Source organism: Patella vulgata, chromosome 4 (genome assembly GCF_932274485.2).
Source record: "Patella vulgata chromosome 4, xgPatVulg1.2, whole genome shotgun sequence".
In the NCBI taxonomy this organism is placed as follows: domain Eukaryota; kingdom Metazoa; phylum Mollusca; class Gastropoda; family Patellidae; genus Patella; species Patella vulgata.
Window position 1 is genome coordinate 13804925 of NC_065882.2, and position 27164 is coordinate 13832088.

The 27164-nt window shown below is 41.2% G+C and overlaps 1 protein-coding gene across 2 annotated transcripts; it reads right to left on the bottom strand.

The window, feature by feature from the left end:
* Positions 1-7090: 7090 nt before the first annotated feature.
* Positions 7091-25385, bottom strand: LOC126818155 (chorion peroxidase). 2 transcript variants are annotated; one of them, XM_050545375.1, is made up of 14 exons: positions 25301-25385; positions 22161-22248; positions 20338-20379; positions 19323-19437; positions 18502-18635; positions 17322-17495; positions 16989-17040; positions 15210-15304; positions 14592-14693; positions 14110-14205; positions 13047-13719; positions 12202-12371; positions 11121-11223; positions 7091-7209 (listed from the first exon to the last, which is right to left on the bottom strand). In XM_050545375.1, the coding sequence occupies exons 2-14, from the start codon at positions 22225-22227 to the stop codon at positions 7149-7151; spliced, it is 1884 nt and encodes a 627-aa protein (XP_050401332.1). In that variant the 5' UTR covers positions 22228-22248; positions 25301-25385; the 3' UTR covers positions 7091-7148. The 2 variants fall into 2 exon arrangements, with proteins under 2 accessions (XP_050401332.1, XP_050401333.1); XM_050545376.1 differs by lacking the exon at positions 20338-20379.
* Between the last annotated feature and the right edge of the window lie 1779 nt (positions 25386-27164).

The following is a 27164-nucleotide window of genomic DNA, read 5'->3' on the forward strand; positions in this document are numbered from 1 at the left end:
AGACTACTCTTATATCGAATTCCAACGGGACGCGGACCCTCGGGTTGTCATCGGACTATACGCTGGCCCTGGCCTTGCCAGTCCTTCCGTCGTGGGAACCACGCCGGAATATACCGATGAACTTTCTCGGTCGTCAAGCCACCGTGGCTCCCGATGGCTTATAGATCGTATGTGGGATGACAGATTCGACCATAACTCTGGGTGCATAGATCTTACACAATACTTCAACTTTTGTTTTGATGACCACGTCGTGAACCACCGGTCAAAAAGTTAAATTTTCCGAGAAAACTTCCTTACTGGCGCAAAATGTATGTGCTCCTACAGTTTTGATCCTATGGCCACCAAACTTTCTACTGAAGAGGCTTAACAGTTTGTAAGACCCCCCCCCCCCCTTTTTGGAAGTTATAGCGGTCGTATCTCCAATGCCAAAGTTATTGATTGAATTCGAATTAAACATCACAGGAATATTGTAGACGATGTGTGCTGTGAATATCTGCCTAAACACATTTGCGGTCAAAGTTCAATATCAAGAACAAAAATCACTGTTCTAATGAGCTTATCTCTATTCTTTGGCACCTAGAAATGGACACAAATGGGTCGCAAAGCATGTAATAATGTAATATGAATGTATATAAACTAATTTATATTCAATCATGTCTGTTTTTACTCCAATTTCTAACTACGGTAGTTATGTTCGGCGATATGCGCGAAGAGTCCAAATTGAATGCCAGTCTTTGGCGTCTGATTATTCCAGGCTACACCCGTAGTATTCTCCTATGTGTTATAGGTTTAGCCTCGTTCTTCGAGTCGCTTCTTTACAAATGGCGCTCGAAAGCATTATCGTACACGATTCGCGTGCCAATTTTAAAATGTTCATTTTGTCTTAAATATTGGATACCAGAAGCCCATGTTTTCACGATAAGATAACATCAATGTTGATTTAAATTTCACCAATAAGTCGTGTTTGAAATGTCGAAGATTTCGGATGATATTTAGTTAAAGACTTGCCTTCTTTAAGGCCCGCTTTCCATTTACGCGTTTCCGCCAGTAGGAAAGAGCCGGCCTCCGACCAAGCAGGTGTAAAATATTTTTGACACTGTCAAGCCTTTATTACAAGCACTGTAGTCTAAATAACGTCCTTCATCATCATCGACTATGTTTAATTGTGTTTAAAACACATCTCTATCCTCCTCCCGTTGGGAGGGGCCTCATAAATGGAGTAGCCTAGGGCACTGACCTTACAAATAGAGCCACCTAAATAAATGTATTGACTACCAATCTATAGTTCCATATAAGAGATTCGATATATAGAAATAGCCGTTTAATTATAACTCAGATAATATTGATAGATGTTATAGTAGAAACACAACCACGCCAGACGACTTGAGCCTCCATTAACCTTAATTAGTTTAATAAAAGAAAGATCTATATTGCTAATACATCTTCGCCGACCAGCAGTATTACTACTCTTGGTAAAACATTATCGCCGACCAGCAGTATTACTACTCTTGAAGTTACATATCCTCACAGACCAGCAGTATTTCTACCCTTCGTAAAATATGTTCACCGACCAGCAGTATTACTAATCTTGAAGTTACACATCTTCACAGACCAGCAGTATTTCTACCCGTGTGTGTGTGTGTGTGGGGGGGGGGGGGCTGGGTCACGGTGGCTAAGTGGGTAAGACGCTGGCTCGCTAGCCTGGAGGTCGGGTGTTCGATCCCTGCATTGGCCGAGAAAGTTCATCCAGATTTTCCGGCGTGATTCCCCCTCTTCAGTGACGCAGGATGGAGGGCCTGACAAGGACAGCTGTCTAGTCGTTCGGATGGGACAAACAAACGAGGTCCTGTGTACATATTGGAGTGCACGTAAAAGATCCCTTGAAAGTTGGAATTCGATATAAGAGTAGGCCGTAGTGCCGCTGTCCGGGAAAAATTTCCTCATAGCACACTGTATGGCGTATGCCCGTCTTCATTAGCCCAGTTCGGGGCAGAACAGTAGGACGTTAAACCCCCATTTCATTTCATTTCTACCCTTGGTAAAATATCTTCACCGACCAGCAGTATTACTAATCTTACTAAGTTACACATCTTCACAGACCAGCAGTATTTTTACTCTTCAAGTCACAGATCATCATTGGTAAAACATCTTCAAAAAACAACAGTATTACTCCTCCCGAAATCACAGATCGTTATCGATAATATATCTTCACCGACTAGCAGTATTACAACTTTTGACGCCACAGATCGTCATTGGCATTTTTCGAATAATATATAATTAAAGGACAATATTGGTGTCACTCATCATCACATATATGATAGAAATCGTTAAAGGGACAATAACACTCTTGATAGCTTAGCCTTATTCTAAGTATTAGATGTGTTAGTGTCTTACCTGTTGTGTAAATTATCCATTAAATCCTATTTTACTTGTCTAGAGGGTTCAAAAATATTTTAAAATCCAAGTCGTATTTGAAAAGCTTTACGTCAGGCTTTTCAAATCATTTAGTTGAATTTTTCCAATTTTTTAAATTAGGTGTGTTAAGATGAAAGTTATATCACCAATTAATTGGAATATTGTAAAATAGTACAATTTGTTGACCAGAATAAGGATTGGGACATATTATTCAGTTACAACAAGAGTGGTAGAGCCTTTAAATACGTTCCAAATGTAATTTTAACACCGATATCATTGCTACGATAGATACGTAATGAAGGTTTCAACAATCGGAAGTGACAAACGCAAAAGGAAAACCTTCTCTAAAACTGACTGAAGTGACGAGTGATAACAGGTTTGGAAAGTGTTTAACGAGTTCTATCACATATGTGATAATGACTGAATATTGTCCTTTAATCCACGCTATAATGTCCTCAAATCTAACATTAAGAAAACAAAATATTAATGGCAGATAATCTCCGAGCTTGCATTCAGTCAAGTTCAAAAGATTTCTTAGCTTCTATTATAAATGAAATGGGGTTTAACGTCTTACTGTTCTGCTCCGACTGGCTTAATGAAGACGGGTATTGGTTATAAAACTGATAACAGAGAGCGAGGAATGGGGTTTAACGTCATCGCAACACACAATAGGCCATTTCGGGACTAACATGGTTTAATTTTATTCCAATATTTAGCTTGCGCCCAGGGGTCTTTGGCAGTGAGAGGAAACTGGAGGACTCGAAGAAAACCCACAAGGTTGAACAGGCGACTCACTCCTTGTCAGGTGTCTAGTCGTTCGGATGGGACGAAAAATAGAAGTCCCGTCTACACATTGGCGTGCACGTAAAAGATCCCTTGGCAGATGTAATCTCATAAGAGTAGGCTATAGTGCCGCTGCCCGGGCATATTCCTTAGCCTACCCGGTGCAGAAAAGCAGGGCGTTCAACCCCCATTTCCTTTCAGTTCAGAATCGCCCCTGTACGTTCAGAATAACACCGTGACGTAGGAACAAGTGTGACGTCATCTTCTGGAGCACCTGGTACAACATTACAAGAAATCAGCCCAGATCTAATATGGCTCGCGATGATGTATATAGCTAGACGCTAATCATCCGTGACAGTTGGGTGTTTTTACATGTGTTAGCTGTGTTGCAATCCACCATTTCAAATGTTTAAATGGGAAAGAATATAAATGAACTTTTTTTTTTTAAAGAATCTGTTGTATGTCCAGTATGATCGAGTAACAATTTACGGAGATTACGTCACACCAAGGCGCCAATTACTGGAAGAACGATAATAGCTTAAATTCTCAGATGTCATTTGAGACTTTTTTAACCGTTGCATTCTACAATATTCTGATAGTTGGTCTCTAAAAGTGGTTCAATTCCCTTCGGTATTTACAGAGATATGTTCGTCACGTAAGAATGTGGGGTCGATCCACGACATATGCATCTTCTGGACAGACCTTATGATCTATAGCACACGTGTTAAACACCCAAATGACCGGCCATTCTTGGGACGTCACCTAATTCTACAACACTGCAAATAGTATATCTGACGATGCCCTTTTAACGTCCGCCTCCGCATATGATATCGCATTTAATGGCCGACGTTCGTTTTCATCGATCGTGTAAAAATGGACGAAGCTTCAGTGGCTAATAACACGACATATAAACACATCCTTTGACACGGGGTTTAACGTCTTACTGTTCTGCTCCGACTGGCCTAATGAAGACGGGTATTGGTAATAAAACTGATAACAGAGCGAGGAATGGGGTTTAACGTCATCTCAACACACAATAGGCCATTTCGGGACTAACATGGTTCAATTTTATTCCAATATTTCGCTTGCGCCCAGGGGTCTTTGGCAGTGAGAGGAAACTGGAGGACTCGAAGAAAACCCACAAGGTTGAACAGGCGACTCACTCCTTGTCAGGTGTCTAGTCGTTCGGATGGGACGAAAAATAGAAGTCCCGTCTACACATTGGCGTGCACGTAAAAGATCCCTTGGCAGATGTAATCTCATAAGAGTAGGCTATAGTGCCGCTGCCCGGGCATATTCCTTAGCCTACCCGCTGCAGAAAAGCAGGGCGTTAAACCCCATTTCCTTTCAGTTCAGAATCGCCTCTGTACGTTCAGAATAACACCGTGACGTAGGAACAAGTGTGGCGTCATTTTCTGGAGCACCTGGTACAACATTACAAGAAATCAGCCCAGATCTAATATGGCTCGCGATGATGTATATAGCTAGACGCTAATCATCCGTGACAGTTGGGTGTTTTTACATGTGTTAGCTGTGTTGCAATCCACCATTTCAAATGTTTAAATGGGAAAGAATATAAATGAACTTTTTTTTTTTAAAGAATCTGTTGTATGTCCAGTATGATCGAGTTACAATTTACGGAGATTACGTCACACCAAGGCGCCAATTACTGGAAGAACGATAATAGCTTAAATTCTCAGATGTCATTTGAGACTTTTTTAACCGTTGCATTCTACAATATTCTGATAGTTGGTCTCTAAAAAGTGGTTCAATTCCCTTCGGTATTTACAGAGATATGTTCGTCACGTAAGAATGTGGGGTCGATCCACGACATATGCATCTTCTGGACAGACCTTATGATCTTAAGCGCACGTGTTAAACACCCAAATGACCGGCCATTCTTGGGACGTCACCTAATTCTACAACACTGCAAATAGTATATCTGACGATGCCCTTTTAACGTCCGCCTCCGCATATGATATCGCATTTAATGGCCGACGTTCGTTTTCATCGATCGTGTAAAAATGGACGAAGCTTCAGTGGCTAATAACACGACATATAAACACATCCTTTGACACGTTTATCCAGTTATCGATTTCCTCGTTATCCAGTCGTACGTTGCTATGGATATATTAACCTGGGAACGATCTACTCCATAACACGAGATATCTTAATGGAATAATACAGTTCATGGTTTGGACTATATGCTCGACATTTGTGGTTGTCGTGGTTACAGTAAACAAAATATCCTTTTCCAATCGCCTTTTGTTGGTCGTTATCTAAGGGCCATCTGTGAAATAAAGTGTTCCAGTTGACGCCTGACAGTCAGGGGCTGGGAGCTATCTACACCGAGCGACAACACTTGGAGAGGGAGAGAGAGCCCACGCCAATTTACTCAATGACAGACCTTACGATACAGCGCGCGCACGCTAACCATTCGGCCATCCAACCCGGCCCCCCCCCCCACCACACCGACACTTTATGGAGGCGGCACTTTTGGATTAACAGAATTGGAGTGACGTCCCACTGTTCTGCTCCGACCTGCAGGGCACTTTTGGTCAACTGCATTGGAAAATGCAAGTTATGCCGTTCAGTAGAATACATGACACTGACGGTTTTAATATGGTTCAAGTGTATTCGTTTTGTTTCGGACAGGGGTTTAACGCCCTATTTAGCTGCGCTCGATTGGGATAATAGAGAAGGGCATACAGTGGACTACCGAGGGAAATTTTGCACACGGTACTCGATTTTTCGACCCATCCGAAAAACTATACGTTATCACTAGCCAGGCCCTGTCCTGCACCGCTTACTAAAACCGATGAACTTTCTCGGCCCACACCAGGATTAATCAGAGGGGAACGGGGTTTAACGTCCACTCGACACAAACTAGGTCATTTCGGGACTAACACATGGTTCAATTTTTTTCAATAATTCGCTTGCGCGTAGGGGTCTTTAGAACAGCAGATGTGACCAATTACCTTAAAAAATGTCCATGTAGTTTTGTGCAATATACTTGGAATAGATCACGAGATAAAGGAAAAATTAAGGTAATTGGTCACATCTGCTGTTCTTAAGTTCATTTACCACCTAAATATTCATTCTTAAGTTAGTGGTTGTGAATCCTATGATCAGTCCCTACATTTTACACCTTGTTCCAATGTCGCACCTTGCATGTTAATTAAATTTCTAATTAGGGGGGGGGGGGGCATTCGGTGCAAACCAGCATTATTCTCCTCTTAAGTACACTGACCACCAGAAATTTCATGCTTAAGTTGATGATAATGATTTCCGATATTATTCCGTACAATTTAGGCTTAGGCTTCCTCAATCGCACCTTTCATGTTTAACATTTTATTTACCGATGCGAAAAAGGTAGAACGCTAGGTCGGCGACGATCCTGCATATTTTAGAACATATGACGTCATTATGTGGATTGTGGGGTATGGTAAGGACCTGCAGATTTCGTCAAAGTCTCGAGATGTAAACAGGGCGAGCGCTAACCCTTACCCTTACCCACACGCACAATCCACATGACGTATGGGCACGACCATCTCCGATCTAGCTTTCTCCGCGAAAAGAGTCGGTCTAATGCAAATGTAATGGGGGTTTTTCGAACAACCATCGAATACCTGCGCGGAAAAGCCTCATGACGGGCTTTTAAGTCTTGCAAAGTGATTTCGTCAAAAGTCCGAGATGTAAACAGGGCGAGCGCTAACCCGAACCCTTATGACGTATGTGCAGGACCATCTCCGATATAGCTTTCTCCGCAAAAAGAGTCTAATGCAAATGTAATGGGGGGTTTTCAAAAAAACCTGCGAAAACCTGCGCGGAAAAGCCTCATGGCGGGCTTTAAGTCTTGCAATGTTTTGTTTACAATAGAAAAAGAAAACTGTTTTTAAACTTTTTTTTTATTCCCAACACCTTATATAGAGTAGGTCAGAGTTCAAGGTCTACATATCAAATAATGACCGGATATAATTTGATATAGTTGAACATGGTTTACGTGGATTGCTGAAAAGTAAAAGGATTACATGATAAATTCGTTTTAGATACATTGCTTATTACTGATCTTTCACTGATCTTTAATTTTAGTTTACCGCACCGACTAGACCAATGAAGACGGGCATACGCAAATCAGAGTTCTATGAGAGAGAGAGAGAGAGAGAGCGAGCGAGCGAGAGCGAGAGGGTTTAACGTCCACTCGACACAAACTAGGTCATTTCGGGACTAACACATGATTCAATTTTATTTCAATAATTCGCTTGCGCGTAGGGGTCTTTAGCAGTGGGAGAAAACCGGAGGACCCGGAGAAAACCCACGAGATTGGACAGGCGACCCTACTCCTTGCCACGTACAACCGGGGAATCGAAACCCCGCCAGTTGACTCAATGACAGACCGTATGATACAGCGCGCGCAAGTGCTAACTATTCGGCAGCCCCCCCCCCCAGTGCTATGAGGGAGGGGGCCCTCATATTTTCGTCTCATCTGAACTGTACACGAACCTCGACTTTATGAAATGGTTTAACGTCGTACTGTTCTGCTCCGACTGAAATAATGAAGACGGACTTACGCCATAGTGTGCTATGAAGGAAATTATATCCTGGACAACGGCCTAGTCTTGTATCGAATTCCAACTGCCAAGGGATCTTTAACGTGCTCACCAATGGTGTACACGGGTCCTCGTACCACCCGAACGACTAGACGGCCCTCTGTTCTGCACCACTAACAAGGGGGAAGCTTCACCGGAAAACACCGATGAAAAGCAGGGATCGAACATGGAACCTCCAGACTAGCGAGCCAACGTCCAATCCACCGAGGCTCCGATTTTTTGAAAATATACCATTGGAATCTAGAGGAAAATGAAATGAAGTTTAACGTCCAACTGTTCTGCTCCGACTGGGCTAATGGAGACGGACACCCCATACTGCAGTGTGCTATCGAGTCCCAACTGCCAAGGAATGTGTACACGGGAACTCGGTTTTTCGTTCCATCCGAATGACTGGACTGGAATCCAGATATCACAGAGAGAATGCACAGTCTTTAGGATGTGATCTTGGGTTTTTTTTTGCCACCTACAAGCTTGGGAATACTCTGTACATGAGTAACGATGACAGATCTTGTGACCTATACACCACATGTGTTAGGATATGGACACTGAATATTTGTTTTGATTTTATACTAATACCTGAAAAATTGACCGAGTCATTAAGCCGAGGAAATAAAATTTGGATACGAAATGAGTTTAACGACTTTGCGTGTGTGGGAGGGGGGGGGGGGAGTGGTTAGTGCGTGCGCGTTGTGTCAAGGTCTGGCATCGAGTCAACTCGGGTCGTACGTGACAAGTAGGGTTGCCTGTCCAACCTTGCGGCTTCTCTCTGGGTCCTTCGGTTTCCTGCCACTGCTAAAGACCCCAATATAAAAAGCGCAAGCGAATTATTGACAAATTTAACCATATGTTGTTCCTGAAATGTCCTAGTTTGTGTCGAGGACCTCAAACCCACTTGCCCGCCTTTCTCGTTTACCCGCCTACTTTTCTGCACAAAGCAGCCTAATGAATACATAATTAAATTCAAAAAATGTTTCAAAATTCTAGCATTTACTTATTACTGAAAATCTAAACAATGATCTATTGGGAGTTTAGGTATTTCAGCAAGCGTTCGATAAACTGAAATAAAACTCCAGTTTGTATGTTCATCTTTCTCCACTCGCTAGGTTGTTTGTCACTAATTTTTAATACAATCTAACATGCAATCGTGTAGTTAAAATCGGAAATTTATCCATCTGGGAAGGTTTCCAAAAGCGTTAATAATCGACTCATTTGTTCAGGATGGAATTTTAATCAGTTTTCATGAACAGATTTTCCGCTCACGTCAACCTAAAGCAACAGTTGTAAAAAGATAAAATTACACAAAGCTTGTTTCAGTTTACATTGTGGACAGAGCGAAATGAGATGCTCTTGTCATGTGAGGTGACTGCGAGTTTTCTGTGCTCTTCTTTACCTGCTATTATATTTAGCACAGCATTTGAAAATAAAAATAATTTAGACTAGAAGATATGAGCCAAAACTGAGGGGTTTCGAGAATGTCAAAGGGGGTCTTTTGCTTTTTTTTTTTACAAGCAAAATATCGGATTGTACAGATTCAAGTATTCGGCGAGTTAGACAAAACCAATCATCGAATTCCCGTACTCTGGCTTATATTCTATCATTTCAGTCGATTTCACGAAATTCTGTTGAAATAACGACACGCCCCCCCCCCCCGACGCATACACCTAATATTAGTATGGCAAAAGGGACCAGAACTTCTAATCTCCATTTATAGTCCGCTTCCCGAAAACTCCGTCCTAAAGACGTTATTTTTATTTAAAGTAGCTAAGTCTCTAACTCAATATCATCCAAAATCTTCGACATTGAAAACACGATTTATTTGTCGATTTAAATCAACATTGATGTTGTGATCTTACCGGGAAAAGATAACCTTCTGATATCCAATATTTAAGACAAAATAAACATTTTACAATTGGTACACGAATCGTGTACCATAATGCGTTTCAGCGCTATTTGTAATAAGGGACTCGAAAAACGAGGCTAGGCATATTCCACAAGACTTTAGTCATGTCAAACGGTGACGCTATATTCTTATCTGAAGAGCATGCCCAATAAATACTATCGGCGTAGATTGAAAAAACCAGACGCTAGAGATTGAAATTCGATTGAGAATACTGGCGTATTTCGCCGAACCTAACTGATTAGAAATAACAGTAAAAACAGAAACGATTGAATGTAAATCAATTTATATACATTCATATTACATTATTGTATGCGTTGCGACCCATTTGTGTCAATTTCTAGGTCCCAAATATTAGCGACTTAGCTCCTTTAAGTTATAACCCTCTTAACATGTGATAACCATAGTTTCTATTCCCCAATGATATTCCGTTTTCTGAAACTCCACTCTATAAACGTGGTCTATTCTTGATTATCAAGTCTTGTTAAAACTAAAGGGTAATACTATATTATAATCAATACCCACCATCTCTTGTCACACGGCTTTTTGCCAATCAATTTGCTGTTCGAGGTTTTCGTCATTTTTTCCTTCCGATTTAATATTTAGAAGCTAGAAATATGTAGCGATTTTTGACAGGGTTTATAGAACAATTAACGAGAAATTCTTCTAAGCGTAATAATTCTGTCACACTGCATTAAGTTGCAATAATGGGGTCGATAAGTCTACGTCACTTGTTGCTACATTTAAAGAACAACTTATCCATGCGACAAACAATTCATGTAACATTTTGTTTCGGAGCAAAACAGGACGTTAAACCCCATTTCATTTCATTTGTAACGTTTTGTATTCACTCCAGTGATATAAACTGCAATCATGGAGTCATGCTTGTGTTATGGGTGGGGGGGGGGGCGTTTTCTGCTACTCGTAATTCTAATTTCAGCCAGGTGATATAACGTGCATCCCATCGTATACAAGAGACATCGGGGTTCTCATTCGAACAACTAGACGTTATTCATTGCACCCCTTCCCAAGTACAAATTTTAGCTCTTCGCAAACAGAAAGGGGTTAAACGCTTAGTTTACACAAACTAGGTCATTTCGGGACTAACATGGTTCAATTTTATTTCAATAATTCGCTTGCGCGTAGGGGTCTTTAGTAGTGGCGGAAACGGGAGGAAACCCACGACGTTGGACATGGACAGGCGAGCTTACTCCTTGTCAGTACAACCGGGGAATCAAAACCACGCCAGCTGACTAAGTGGCAAACCTTATGATACAGCGTGCACGCGCTAACCATTCGGCCACCCCCTTCGCAAAAAGGGCTGCCATTCTTAAAATATTTCTGCTTCTAAGTTATGGTCCCTGTACATTACATCACGTCATTAAATGATATCACAAAGGGGAATAACTCATTACCTGTCTGATTCTTTTAGAAATGCATTCTCTGTGACACTATTAATACCACCATGGTCACACAGAATCTTTGATAAACGAATCTTCTTTATCATGTTTAATTGATCTGAAAAACAAATTAAAAGTAGCCAGGTCTAACTCAACATCATCCAAAGTCTTCGACAAAAACACAAAATTATTTATCAATTTAAATCAACATTGATGTTGTGATCTTACAGGGAAAGATGGGCTTCTTATATCTAATATTTAAGAGAAAACCATTTTACCATTGGTACACGAATCGTGTACCATACTGCGTTTCAAGGCCATTTGTAACGAGGGACTTGATGAACGAGGCTAGACATACTCCACAAGTCATGCATGTCAAACGATGACGTCATATTCTTATCCGGACAGCATGCGCAATAAATACAATCGGCGTAGACTGGAATAACCAGAAGTTAAAGATTGCCATTCGATGGAGATTTCTAGCTTTTTTCGCCGAACATAACTGATTAGAAATTGCAGTAAAAAAAAAAACGATTTAATGTAAATCAGTTTACATACATTCATATTACATTAGATGCGTTGCGAACCATTTGTGTCAATTTGTAGGTCCCAAATATTAGCGATTTAGCTCCTTTAACTACTCTCTAGACGGAATAAGTAAATGGGACGGACCGAGCGGACGACAATATTCGCCTCTGTAACATGGATGTGTATAAAAACTTGTTCCAGAACTTATACAAACTTCTTTGAAAAACTAACAGGTTTTACCAGGTCTATTTGGTCACGAAATATTCTGGATTACGCGAATCCAGTGGCCTAACTGAATGACAAATGTGGGCCTGGGCTCGGCAGTCATTAATACTTAAATATTGATTTTTGAGTGGTTTTCAACAATTCAGAAAGCCTCCACTCCATATAGAATTAGACGACTGTCATGGGAGGTGACGTCATATCATATTGTAGACTACGTATATGGTTGTATTCTATGTCTCCACATATTCCCAGAATACCTTATTCAAAACTCAGTTTCCGGGATAGAGTTTTTAAATAGGCTAATCACCAATCCCATTCTGATAATCTGAATAAAAATATCTACCTTGAGTAAATCCAGAAGCCGAATGAGTACTTTCATAAAAGAAACGATCGCCATATTTTAAATTATGAAACTGTTGTCCTATAATACAACCAAACGTTGGTCCCACTACACCACCACGTGCAGGACTTTCACAGAGTCCTCCAACAAATATATCCACATCGTCAGCGGTCCTGGAAAACAGAAAAAATGAAATTGGGGTTTTAACACACTCTTGCCCTTCTTCGCCAAACGGTCTAATGAAGACGGGAATTTTCACGTGTGCTATGGTTTTGGTTTAGTATAACTGGGAGTGCATCTTTAACATAGTCCAATTTGAACGACCAAACACGTCACCAGGAGGGAAACCAGGCCTGAATACCGTGGAACTGTCCAACTACGATGACACTGTAGAACAGCAAATGAAGGAATTGGTCTAAAGTACTGTGGTTTTCTAATTATGAAAGTAACGATTTAAGTCAGCTAAGCGAGGTAAATTGTGGACTAACGATAGTAGCATTTTGGTTTATGTGGCGTGGTTAACACGCCAAACTTGAAGCCGACAAGTAGAGTCGCCTGTCCATCCTCTAGGGTGCCCTTGTGATTCCCCCAGGTCTCTGACAAAAAAGCGCAAATGAATGAAATGACATTGTACCTAGTCCCGAAAAGATATATAGTTTTCTTTCGCGTGGACGTTAAAGCAACTTCTCTATATAATGACAGCATCTGCCAATCACTTCCACGATATGGTATGCAACGATTAGTCAAGATAGACATAGTACGTGTTTGTGTGGGGAGAGAGTGGGGGGGGATTAAAAATAAGACCTAGGCAGGTCTATCTGAAACCAATAAAATAAAAAGAAACTCACTCGTAAACTTTCGAGAGGAGATCACCGCAGCTTCCAAACTCGGGATCAGAAAATGAAAGTCGTGGTAGACCGCATTCTTCACGGTACTCATTGAAGGGAGGCAATCCATGATCACGACCTCTTTGGATATTGAGCGAGACTATATCGAGAGAACCATTAGGCGTTTGGAACAAACGATCCGCCATTTCTTCGGTCACAAATCGATCACTTTTTTCACTAGGCTCCGAAACCAGATTATTGACAATGTCGGCAAAATTGTGGATTACGCTATCGGTTCGGAAGAAAAGTTCGTGGATTGGGACGTCTGTTCCAGCGATCTTCAAATTATCTGGAATCATTGAATGTCCGAAACGGAAAGCAGCCGCAGCGAATTCGTTCATAATAGTCGGGTTGATGGACGAGTCGTAATGGTACGGAGCATTCAATTTGTATTTCTTCATAAGTTCTGGTCCCAGTAGGACTGGTAGAAATTCGTCGTATGTGATGTGTTGAATAACAGCCGATACGATCTTTCTCGACGTCTGGAAGATGTCTTCGTCGGTTAATCTCGCGACCTTAAATATCTGTGATAGCTGGGAGAGTTGTTTTAATTCCATTGCGATCTTGTTATGGAAGCGGACAAATAGGGTATGTAACACAGCTAGTCCTGGAAACACGTTTACACGTGCATCACCTGAAACCAAAACAAGGAGTAGGTTTTCTAATTATTACGTTTTAGATTCAGAGTGTCAGAATTGCACTTCGCCATTACGGCAGCCACGCTTATAGACTGAGTGAGGCACCGACTCTAAACGGGTCCCAGGTTGGATACTAGTGCTGGCCGAGAAAGATTCCAGATTTGGTTGTTCCCCGTCCGTGGTACATAACTAACAGCCTTTAGTCGTTCGGGGCGAATATCCTGTCCCAGTGTGACCATCTGCATGCACGCAAACGAACCATTTTCGTTGAAAAACAGTCAGAAGCAGAAACAAGACTGTACGGGCAAAAAGGCCCATTAGGTCGTCCTTGCCAGAAAGAGTCGGTTAATATAATCCAGAAACCATACAATGTGTAACAAATATACCTGCTAGAAAGCAATAGGAATCGGAACCTTCTGGTTTTCTACAAGAGGCATCGGTATCTTCAGGTAATAGATCACCGGGTGAGGTTTCTAACAGTCCTGTAAAGAAATACATTACAGTTTATAAGTAGAGTGTTGCTTCATACTCAGTGTCTTATTTAAAAAGAAAGACCCTAGGTCCGTCGTAATTCTCCACCCACTTTACTAGAAGATGAACTAATAATTTGAGTTTTAAACACAGTTGAACACAGATGGGGATGGTGAAGGGTATTTAAGCTTATGCATGTAAAAGGTTTATGACAGTGATATCCTAGGCTTCCGCCTATAGATAAACCAGGCCGATCATATATGGGCAATTATACCGATTTTAGCACCCTGTGTTTGGATATGAAAATCGCCGATCGGTCGGGATTTGATGTAGAGCAGACTAAATAGACGAACTATGCCCTCGGTCCATGTTATAAATTTCCGAACTGTGCCCTTACCATCTACGCCAGTTCTTAAAGCCATCATTTCATCATCTGAACTTCCATATACCACAGAACCATCTACAAACGCCGTGATACTATTGAACTGTTGTCTTGGTACTAAAAATGATATCCAAAAGTCTTGAGATATATATGCCATATGTCTAGAATTTCAAAAATACAAAACGAGAAAGAACCATCACGACCGAACCAAGATGACCACAACCCCGTAGGACCGAACCTGGAACAATTCCAGATATGGTTCCAAGGGCCAACCACCTTCCTCCTATATACAGACACCCAAAACCACCAGCCTAGACCAGACCCGACCTGCTCCTCTAAAAAGGGAATCATCTTATTTCCACGCCGAGAGCTAGGTTTGTTTGTCAAGATTTACTGGGTGTAAGCTGGTTGCAACAAGGCTCGTTTGCAAATTGTTAATTGACAGGCATTGTAATGGAAATGGGGCATCCACGCGAGAAGGAGTGATACCCCTGCATTTTACACGATGGTCCAAGGCACTTGTCTGCGATATCACTCGGAAAAATCGGACGTTAAACGAACGACCTAAAACACGAGCTCGACCGTTGGAAGATGTGGCCAAAATAGATCACCGAAATACAAAATCAAACTTACAATCTTTTCCAAATGATCTAGATCTGCCGAAACTCAAACAATTTGTCTTGAAAAAGGAGTCTTCGTTCGATATGAAAATGGGAAAACAGTTTCCTCTGAAAGATATAAACAGGAGATCACTTTTTCATGGATTCGGATCACTGCTATCGGGTTCCTTGAAAGTGGGTCCTTATCCGTCTTCCCGACAGCACCAAGTTGCAATTGATCATACTTTTCAATGGTTGCGCAAAGGCGAATAAATTTGATTATCCAGGTGTATCCAGCGAGTCATGTAAGACATTTGAACTTTTATGTGCAATGCTATACAACTTTCAACTAACATTGGGTGCCTTTAAGATATGTTGGCCCATGTACTCTACAGAAATAAAGTCCACCGCTGATAGTTCGAGACTACCACTGAAGAGTACACATTCGCCGTGCCGAGACCAACTTTCTGATAGTATGATACTATAAATAGCCATGGCACGTGCAATTCTCTACAAATCTATCAACTATTACAGCCGTAAATAATTTATTGTTGACGGTTTTGAATAGCAGTGAAATTAAGTTGCTTGGTTATTACAGCAGATTTAGAAATTACGTTCGTTTCATTTTTTAAATCGCTTTATCATTAACTGTACCGTTAAGAGCGGCGTCTTTTGGTTTAGTACAAATAATATCTCTGAATCACTCGGGTTAGACAGGAACATGATACTAGCAGTAGTTTCATTTTACTTTTACAAGGTTCGTAAAACGATTGTTGAGCTACCTAACGTGCTTATTTCTAAATTCAATTTCTTGTTCTAGCTTTCTGTTATGTTTCGTAAAAAAGTAGTCTTGATTATCCCGACCTGTCAATCAGACGTAGAATGGTCGATAGACTGGTTAAGCGAGACTAATTTCAAAACAAGGGCACGTAACCTATCTTTTACTCAAAAGTGTCTGGATGTTATGGACGACACTTGGAACCAGTTTTCAGTCTATTATTTATAGATGATTAATGGTCATAGCTTATTAAGTACAACATGATCGTTTATTTAGTGACTATAATTGTGTGAAACTGATTTGAGGCTTGGCATATATATAAATATTGTGGCGTAATTGTCGAGATATATGGAGATATATGGAGATATTTATTTATGGTGGGTCACCCTATAAGAGCAGTTTTTCGTCCCACCCCAACACTTTGTCGGCTAACAACGTTGGTGTCCGGCTTTATTGGGCCGACGTCGAAATTTAAACACGGGAAAATAATAGTTCACAGTGAGGGGGGGGAATGGTGTTTAACGTCCGATCGATACAAACTAGGTCATTCCTGGACTAACACATGGTTCAATTTTATTTCAATAATTCGCTTGCGCGCAGGGGTCTTTAGCAGTGGGAGGAAACCGAAACCCCGGAGAAAACCCACGAGGTTGAACAGGCGACCCTACCCCTTGTCACGTACAACCACGCCAGTTGACTCAATGATACAACGCTAACCATTCGGCCATTCAGTGGCGGACTAATTGTGTTCGACTTAGAATTTATACAAGTGGCTAGAGAATACCAATGCCGATTTACACGTTATTTATAGCATCGAATACACGCCTGGGTATAAAGCACAAGTCACAGAAACTCAATTTCAAACTTTGTCAGGAACCATCCATCTGGTGCCGGTCATTTCTGTTTTTTGTTTTTAGAAAATTTAAATAATATCCGGTATAAAGCCCAAAATTTTAGTAACTAGATCATCGGTTCCCGACATCGTTATTTACGTCAGATCGTACCAGTAACTGCGATTCACTAAAAGAAACTTACTCGGTGTATGCGTAACTGCTAGTCATACCATCACAGCATTCACTTTTCACAACTGAAATAAGGAAGTTAACATTGACAGTATACAAAACAAATAAACGTATATTATAGGTCAAAAAATATCACTGGAGAGATTTAACAGCCGAAGTCTCTTTTGTATTTGATAGTTACTTCCCTTGAAATGTGTCCGACCTGACTGGCTTTTAAAATGTTGAATCTTCAAACTGAGCGTGTTCTTAAGGACCAATTTCATTCATTTTTACATTTTAAAAATCAAGATCTGCGAATGCCGAACTATTGTCTTCCCCTGGGAAAAAAAATCAATATTTTGCTCACCTTTTTCAGCCGGAGTTGAAGTCGTGTCATGGTCCAAAAACTGCGCCCATTGCATAACCATCAAACTATGTCTTGGTGATAGATTACTCAATGATCCGTGTATGGCTTCACATACAGCTCGTGCACTTGGTAGAGGCGTAAAGGATGCACTCAGTTGCCTTGGTATGGAGTCGTCTAGATATAGAAGAAAAACAAAATACAGCTAATTTCATTGCATATCGATACAAAGGGGTGGGCACGGGTTTTAACTCACTTTTTCTGAACCATCCTGGTTATTGAAGACGGAAACGAAATTGGGTTTAGCGTCCAGCTTTCCTACACCAACCAGGCCAATGTGAGAGTAAGAGTGGAAGACATGGGGTTTAACGTCTACTCGACACAAACTAGGTCATTTCGTGACAAACACATTTCAATAATTCGCTGCGCATAGAAAATCGACGAGGTTTGACAGGCGAGCCTACTCCTGGTGCCGTACTACCGGGGAATCGAAACCACGCCAGTTGACTCCATGACAGACCTTATGATACAGCGCGCACGTGCTAACCAATCGGCCATCCAACCCCCAGTCCAATGAAAGAAAAACACAGACTGACATAAGCCATACAGTATATCAGATATGAGATCAATTATCACGCTGACAAGTACACGGGTGGAACTTGCCTCTACGTCAAGTCCGAAATTATAGACTCTTTACTATGTCAGGTCCAGCACCACTGACGAGTGGAACCCGGGCTCAGTAATTAAACTGGAACCTCCTGGTTAGGCCACACCAAATGCATTTTATGTCCTATGGGGTTTTGACAAATAGTCATTTGAATCACTTGAAGGTGTTTTAGTTTAAAATTTCAAAACATAAGTGTGATACTAACAGACTTTGCACAGGGCAACCAAATATTTTCGGCTTGTAAATAATTTTTTTTCCTCGAATAATTTTTTTACACGTGTTCTGAAAACAGAATAGTTGTGGCTTTACTGAGTCATTTTTGTACTCATGGATACTACCCTCATCAAACTTTGAGTATCTAAAATTGACAAGCACCAATCAAATTGCCTTTAAATCCACTACGGGCTTTGGTTTAATTCAAAAGCGTTTATTTTTTTTCCCGGGAAGGGCAGATAAGCGGTCTTTGATAAATTTGTTTATATCTCTGCTGTCGTAGATAGACCAAAATAAACTTACCGTCATCGTAACATTCAGCCGCCATACGAACATACGGTGCATCAGCCTGGCCCCAAGACGGATGTAGTAAATTATTACAGCTACCGTTGGCCGTTCTGTACTCTTTATTCACATTTTTACATTCTGTGGTTAATCTGAAAAATAAACCCAAAAAACCCGGAACCTTTTGTTTAGTCCAATGTGAAAGTTCGGAGAATGGCATTGAATTCAAAACGCAAAGGAGCTTACGGGAAAACGGAATTTAATTCCAAAGCAACATATCTTTAACGTTCCCATCCAATTAGTACATTTAACCAGTCCGACAAAGATTAACCCGATAATCTAATCATGTACCTTAAGCATCATTTTTAGCCTATTAAATGGCAGGACATTTTAGTTTCGTTTTAAGACAAATTTTGTATTCTGAAAGTCAAATCCCCGACAGGTTTTTCGTCCCATCCGCACGACTATGCACAGTTTCTTATACACCCTGTCCGTACAGCACCACTGATACAACTAGACCATTCTTAAACCCCACGAAAATAGCTAAACCATTCTTAAACTCCGCGTGCACTTTTATCGGCCAGAAGTATGGAGTACTGCAATTACATCCCAAATGGTTATCCAATCAACGTCACTTATTGTTCTTTGAGCTTTACGGCTATACCTACCTACCTACCTACCTACCCCCCCCCCCCCAGCAATCACAAAAGCATCGATACACTCAAAACTAATGCAGTGCTTGATCTGAACATCGGCTTCCAAAAAAGTATACGAACACCAAAATTAAAACAGAACTTAATCAGCGGCCGAATTTTCAGTGAGTATCCTTCAGTCGTTACCTCGGTTCTAAACGAGTCGATGTGCTACTACCATCAGTGTCACTAGTCGGAGCTAGACCATCTGTTAACACCGATGACGTTAAAGATTGACGTAGTGTCCTAAGCTTGTCTTTACCTGTAACAAATGAAATGGGGTTTACCATTCTACTTTTCTGCCCCGATAGTGCTAATAAAGATGGCCAACGCCATACAGTGTGCCAAGAGGGAAATTTTGCCCGGGTAGCGGCACTATGGCCCACTCATATCGAATTTCAACTGCAAGGGATCTTTAAGGTGCACGCCGATGTATACCCTGGGTCTGTTTTTCGTCCCACCCGAACGACTAGACAGCGCTCCTTGTCTGGCCCTCCTTCCTGCACCACCGCCAAGGGGAAACCACTGTGCTATTAGTAAAATTTTTCCCCGAATAGCGACACTACGATCTACTCCATTTCGAATTCAATCTGTCAAGGGTCATTTACGTGCACGCCGAAATGTATACGGGCCCTCTGTTTTTCCACGCTGGAAACTTTATCATCCAGCACCGGGACCGAAACTCCCGACTTATTGGTTAGCGAACCAGTGTCTTAGAGCCACAGCTATTTGTATATTTAACAAACAAAACCTAAAAGCAATAGGAATCGGAACTTTCCAGTTTTCTACAAGAAGCATTGGAATCTTCAGGTAATAAATCACCATATCCACAATTTAGTACACTAATGCGGTTCTACCTCTATTTTATTAAATGGAAATGAATTGAAATGGGGTTTAACGTCCTATTCTCCGAACTGGGCTAATGAAGACGGCATACGCTATGAGGGAAATTTTACCCGGACAGCAGCACTACGACCTACTGTTTTATTGAATTCCAACTGTCAAGGGATCTTTTACGTGCAACCCAATGTGTACACGGGACCTCGGTTTTTCGTCCCATCCGAACGACTAGACAGCTGTCCTTGTCAGGCCCCCCGTCCTACATCACGGACAAGGGGGAACCACGCGTCATAACCTCCATAATTGTCTTTTATATAATCACCAGCTCTGTTCCGTTTCTCCAAGTTTTCTCCCATAGATCGAACTGTAAAACACAAATAAAATGAAACGTTTAGTTTTCTCCTGGATCAAACTGAAATCAAATAAAATGGGGTTTAACGTCCTACTCCTAACCTGGGCTAATGAAGACGGGCATACGCCATACAGTGTGCTATGAGGGAAATTTTACCCGGGCAGCGGCGCTACGGCCTACTAGAGCGGGAGCCCATTGGGTTAACCTAGCTGAGAGTGTACCAATTTTCTTCTATATGGTATCAATGCATGTATATCTGGGATCAGAACGCAAGTCTGCCGGGTTTCTGGTGGTGGGTGTGGTATTCCACGCCCAAAATGCCCCCCCCCCCCCCCCGCCGTCCAACTAGGCTAGATTAGCTCAAAAGTGTACGACATGAAAATCGTACAGCAATGTACCGTACATCTTCAGGTGTTACAAAAACACTTTTAATAGACATTTCTAGTGGTGGGTTACCCCTGATAGAGCTATGTAATTGTCAGACATTTGTAGTGGTAGAGTATCCCTGACAAGCGTTTTCTAATTTCCAGACCGCAGCTAGGCTAGATTAGTTGAAATCTGTACCACACCCACCACCGGAAACCCAACAGACTTACATTCTGATACCAGATATACATGCATTGATAACATAGAAAAAAATTGGTACACTTTTCAGCTAGGTTGGCCCCCCTGGGCTCCCGGTCTATACTCTTATATCCAATTCCAACTGCCAAGGGATCTCTTACGTGCATTCCAATGTGTACACGGGACCTCGGTTTTTCGTCTCATCCGAAGGATTAGCCAGTTGTCCTTGTCAGGCCCTCCGTTCTCCACCAGTGACAAGGGTTAACCACGTCGGGAAATCAAATAAAATAGGAACGTTCCGTACTTTTCTGATCCAACCGTGATACAACCAAGACCGGTATCTGCCATTTTCACCATTTTCCAATATCCCGGAGCTATTTGGCTGCATTTTGGATTTATTCCATTTTTTAAACATATACTCTTAACTGATTCTGGGTATTTTATGTGCAAGGCCAAATTAAACACGACTCTGAAAGAATTAACTTCAGTGCTATTGGTGCTAGGCTCTCTAGTAGCGGATTGTCTTAATTTGACTGCCAAAACGGATTTTCAACTGATAAGGGTTCTTTTACGTGCACACCAACTTGTCATTTTGTATTTAAGCTTCCTCATTTCATATAATTAGGCAAGTCAACAATTAATTAAATTAGTATACTATTCAAAAAAAGTAGGGGATATTTGATTTTTAAGTGTTATTAAAGTCACCTAATGAAACTGACGAAGAAACAAATGACAAAATGAAATTTAGCACTCCCAGGGTTTGAGCAAATAGAGGTCTAGGAAATGACATGGGTTTAACGTCCGACTGGGCTAATGAAGACAGGCGTACGCCATACAGTGTGCTATGAGGAAATTTTGCCCTGACAGCGGCACTAAGGCCTACTCTTATATCGAAATCCAACTGCCAAGGGATCTTTTACGCGCACGCCAATGTGTACACGGGACCTCGGTTTTTCGTCTCATCCGAACAACTAGACAGCTGTCCTTGTCAGGCCATCTGTCCTGCACCAAAGGGAAACCACGTCGGAGAATCCGGATGAACTTTCTCGGCCAATGCTGGGATCGAAAACGTGACCTCCAGACTAGCGAGTCAGCGCGTTACCCACTTAGCCACCGTGTAGAGGTATGTGCTAAGAGGTATTTCTCAGTTTGAAGCGCTAGACGGAATCAGTTTTGAGATGTCCAAGGGTTAAGGCCATTTATATTCTCGATAAAAGTTATAAGTTTACCATGTCGAGTTTCCGTGGTTAATAGATGACATACCACCACCAGTAATAAAACAATCAGTTGCTTCATGGCTTCCACAATAAATTATACCTTAAAAAAATGAAATGGGGTTTAACGTCGTACTGTTCTGCTTCGACTGGGCTAATGGAGACGGGCTTACACCATACAGTGTGCTACGGCCTACTCAATCGAATTGCAACTGCCAATGGATCTTTTACGTACACGCCAATTCGTCCCATCCGAACGACTATACGTTATCCCTAGCCAGGATCCCCGCCCTACACCACTGACAGGGGAGGCCACGCCGGAAAATTTGATGAAGTTCCAGGATAGCGAGCCAAAGTCTTTCATTCACTGGGCCACCGTTACTCCCCTGATGTGTTGAAATTCCAAGCTATGCGTTTTATTGAATTAAAACATTAATATGCCATGATACATGGACCGCTCCACGGAACACAATTCCAAGTAGCCACGAGAACGCATATTCCTGAAGCAATGTCCAGAGAAATCGCTCTCTGGCCATTGCTGGATTGGCTTCCGATACTTGGGTTTTTGAGGGAGTTTGTCTATTATTCCCGTTCAATCAAATCTATCCCAAGTACAACAACATGACAGCCCTTCGTTTAATTTAGGTCTTCCCTAAAACTTTTGGACAGTGATTTAAGGTATTGTTTACATTGTTTTCAATTGATAGCCTCGTTTGTCACGCAATTAGTTTTTCTGCAATATTGGGCATAATAAAAGCGCGAGTCATGACGTAACGTTATGTAAAAATATATATTTGTTCCAATTTGAAGCTGTTTTAAGCGCAATGCTTTTGTAACGCAGTTAGCTATTGGTTGTTAATCGGACCATTGACTAGTCATAATTTGGAACAGAAATTTGCCTTCGTTAAAGCAGCGTTTGGTGGGATTAGGTATAAACAAACGAAACACTGCGAGGAGTATGCGAGAACGTTAAAGATAGATACATTATGGGAGATTCGATAACGAGTTGGCAGTTCTCACTATAATAGTTAAAAACTAGATAACGTAAAGGCAATTTGCTGAAAATTTCATTCAAATTGATCCACTATGAACCGAAAAATAAGCGAATGAAATTTCTGCCTAGCCTCGGTCATCATTACTAAAGTCAGTACGATAAACAGAATAGTCTCGATTATCCATTTAATCGTTTAATCGAGAAAGAAAGTTATGCAGTAAATCGGCTCACAATCCACTTAAGATCGCAGGCTGGCGATGCCATCGAGAGTTGATTATGGTATGGATAAGTTAATGAATGTCTAATAATTTAGATAACATTTCAGGCCTAAAGAAAGACCTGCAATAGACAGATTTAGCGCTTGCATAATGTATGTTTAAGATCCAGAGTCGAAATTGTTTCACTGCTGATAGCTTCAGTCTTCGACTCGGGCCACATTGGTGGATTGTACCTAAACCATCCTTTGCTCAGGTTGTGTAATGTTGATTTAAAATTCATTTGGCTCTCAAAAAGTTATTACTCATAGCGGAAATATAATAAAATGGGGTTTAACATCCTACTGTTCTGCTCCGAACTGGGCTGAAGACGGGCATAGTGTGCTATGAGGGGAAATTTTGCCCGGACAGCGGCACTACGGCCTACTCTTATATCGAATTCCAACTGTCAAGGCATCTTTTACGCGCACGCCAATGTGTACACGGGACCTCGGATTTTCGTCCCTTCCGAACGACTAGACAGCTCTGTCCTTGTCAGGCCCTCCGTCCTGTATCACTGACAAGGGGGGGAACCACGCCGGAAAATCTGGATGAACTTTCTCGGCCAATGCAGGGATCGCACACCCATCTTACCCACTTAGCCACCGTGACCCTCCTCACAGCTAAACATAATTAACTACTCAACATTGAAATGAAAACTTACGGCCATAATTCTATGATTTTGAAAAATCCAATGGCTACTCGAGATTTACGTGGGTAACGGCATGACCATATAAAACAGGTCGCTTTGAAAATGTAAAATGTATTACCTCAAACTAAAAGAGAAACTGTTTGGTGACTATAATAATGGTTCATACTTCATTGTTTGTTCAAAGTATTTATTTGAGTACAAATGTGTTAAAAATTGTTCGTTTGAGAGATCATTTTTACTTGCACTAAGTTTCAATGAATGTACCAAGTGTAACGAGGCCATGTCCAGGCTACAATATTTCAGCTTGGTCCAGAAATGAGACGAGATATCTTAGCTACATTCAAGTTAGATATATCTTGACCCTTCTCTCTCAAAATAGAGAGAGAGAGAAATGGGGTTTAACGTCCACTCGACACAAACTAGGACATTTCGGGACTAACATATGGTTTAATTTTTATTTACATAATTCGCTTGCGCGTAGGGGTCTTTAGCAGTGGGAGGAAACCGGAGGCCCCGGAGAAAACCCACGAGGTTGGACAGGCGACCCTACTCCTTGCCACGTACAACCGGGGATTCGAAACCACGCCAGTCGACTCAATGACAGACTTTATGATACAGCGCGCGCACGCTAACCATTCAGCCATCCAACCCCCCCTCTCAAAACAGTATACCGCACTTCCCCTCCACACAGAGATTCATCTACTTCATACTTCGAGAATAGATCTTTGCACTGAATGGCCGCCATATACCAAAATTAGTATACTATTTTGTAATGCTGTTCTACTCCGTTTCATATCTGTCGTATACACCACATATGTCGTATACACCACATATCTGTCGTATACACCACATATGTCGTATACACCACATATCTGTCGTATACACCACATATCTGTCGTATACACCACATATCTGTCGTATACACCACATATCTGTCGTATACACCAGAAAGAACAAATAAACCACTTCAATTTTATTGAATGGATGCGGGTTAAATATTTTTCAAAAATTTTCGAAATATACATAATATTTTCGACTAAAACCGTCGATTTAGGACTTAAAATGTCGGTCAACTAGCTTAGTGTCTGTTCTCAAGCGGTGCTTACTTTAGACAGGCATTGAAAGTATAGTATATCTCATCTCTTGACCCTTATAACAGACATCAAATTTATCTCGACGTTTTTAGCAACGTTGTCGTAGCTACGTGTCAATCTGAAATTCGAGTCCCTCATGGTGTAAATAAAACCCCACTTACCTCGTTGATATTTCTACTTTGACTGCCTACGAGTAAACAGAAATAATGTGTGTAAGGAAATGCACGTGCTAATATATACGATGAGAGTTTGGGCGAGTTCTTTTCTAGCGAAGGCGTGTTCTAGATCGTCAAAGAATGATACTGAGTTTGGGCGCGAAACGTTTTCGCTGGATATTAGCACTTAGCAGGTCCCACCAAACCAATAATGTCACCACCCAGCAGGCCTCAAAAATGTTGGCGGGCAAGGGCTTCTAGGGGCGCCGATGGGGCCTCCGATGTACCTACACTTGGCGTTCCACGGCGAACGGCACCGTGGACGCGCCTCCCTTTAGAGAAGGGGCTAGGATGCTCTTCCCTCCATAGAATTTTGGAAAACAGGGTTTGCAACTGGGGAGAGGAACTATGGAAATGACAGAAAATTTCAATTTTAAGGACAAATTTGCGATATTGGCGTATTATGATATTTTGATATGAAAATTATAAAATTTGAATAAAGCAATACGACTTTAGCGTACCTATAATAATTTATGAGAAAAACGAAAAAGTTCGGAATCGTGTTAGAGTGCGACTTGTTTGAATTTTAAAGATTATCATGCCTTGCGTGGACTTGAATCAATCTCATGCACATCGTGAATTTGACCTGGACAATTTCCTACAATCTCCAGTTGGCTCTGTTATGGTGATTTGGTTGTGGCGACCCACCAATCTCGGCATTATGTGCGCCACTCCGGGATAAAGCAACCCACCAATCATGCCGTTTAGGGCGCCTCATTGATCAAGTCGTGGGCGCCCAACCAATCTCACTCGACATTATGCATTATGTGCGGCCCAACAATCATGTCATCATGGGCGCCCCTCCTGGAAAAGAACCTTCTCTTTCTTATATATATAAATGATATCGTTAAGAACATAAAATCGAATATTCGACTTTTTGCGGATGACACTAGCATCTATCTAAAAATTAAGGACCCAACCGCATGCGCGACTGTCTTAAATAGTGATCTTGAAATGCTAAACAAATGGGCAAAAACGTGGCTGGTTTCCTTTAACCCGCTGAAAACTGAATATTTGCACTGACTACTAAACGAGACCCATTGTTACCTACACTAAATTTGAACGGAATTCCTATTAAAGAAGTTTACCAACACAAGCATTTGGGATTGACTTTTCAGAAAAACTGCAAATGGGACAAACACGTTAACATTATTTTGACTAAAACGAGTAAAATGATTAATTGTCTTAGGTCTTTAAAACACCGCCTTAATAGAAATACCTTGAAAACTATATATACCTCTTTTATTCTTCCTCATTTTGACTATTGTGACGTAATATGGGATGGGTGCACAGACGAACTAAAAAATAAATTAGAACACTTACAACTAGATGCACTCAGGACTATATGCGGGGCGGTGAAGGGTACCAGTCATAGGTTATTATATGAAGAAACAGGATTTATCACTCTGCAAGAGAGGCGAAGGCGTCACAAACTCATCTTAATGTACAAAATTATTAATCAGCTAACCCCTCCATACCTCCACAATTTAATCCAGTTTTCTAAAACTCCATATACTCTTCGTAATAGCAATAATTTAACTGATTACTTTTGTCCAACAACTTTATTCTCTAAATCCTTTATACCTTCTACCACAATGGAATAACCTTGATATAAATATTAAAAATTCGACCTCTATAAGTAAATTTAAAACTAAAATAACTGATAAAGATAAAAATATACCACCTTGTTTCAACTTTGGCAAACGTAAAAATCAAATATTACATAGTCGTCTTCGTCTCTCTTGCAGTGACCTAAATGGGCATAAATTCTTAAGGCATATTTCGGACAGCCCCGAGTGTGATAGCGGTC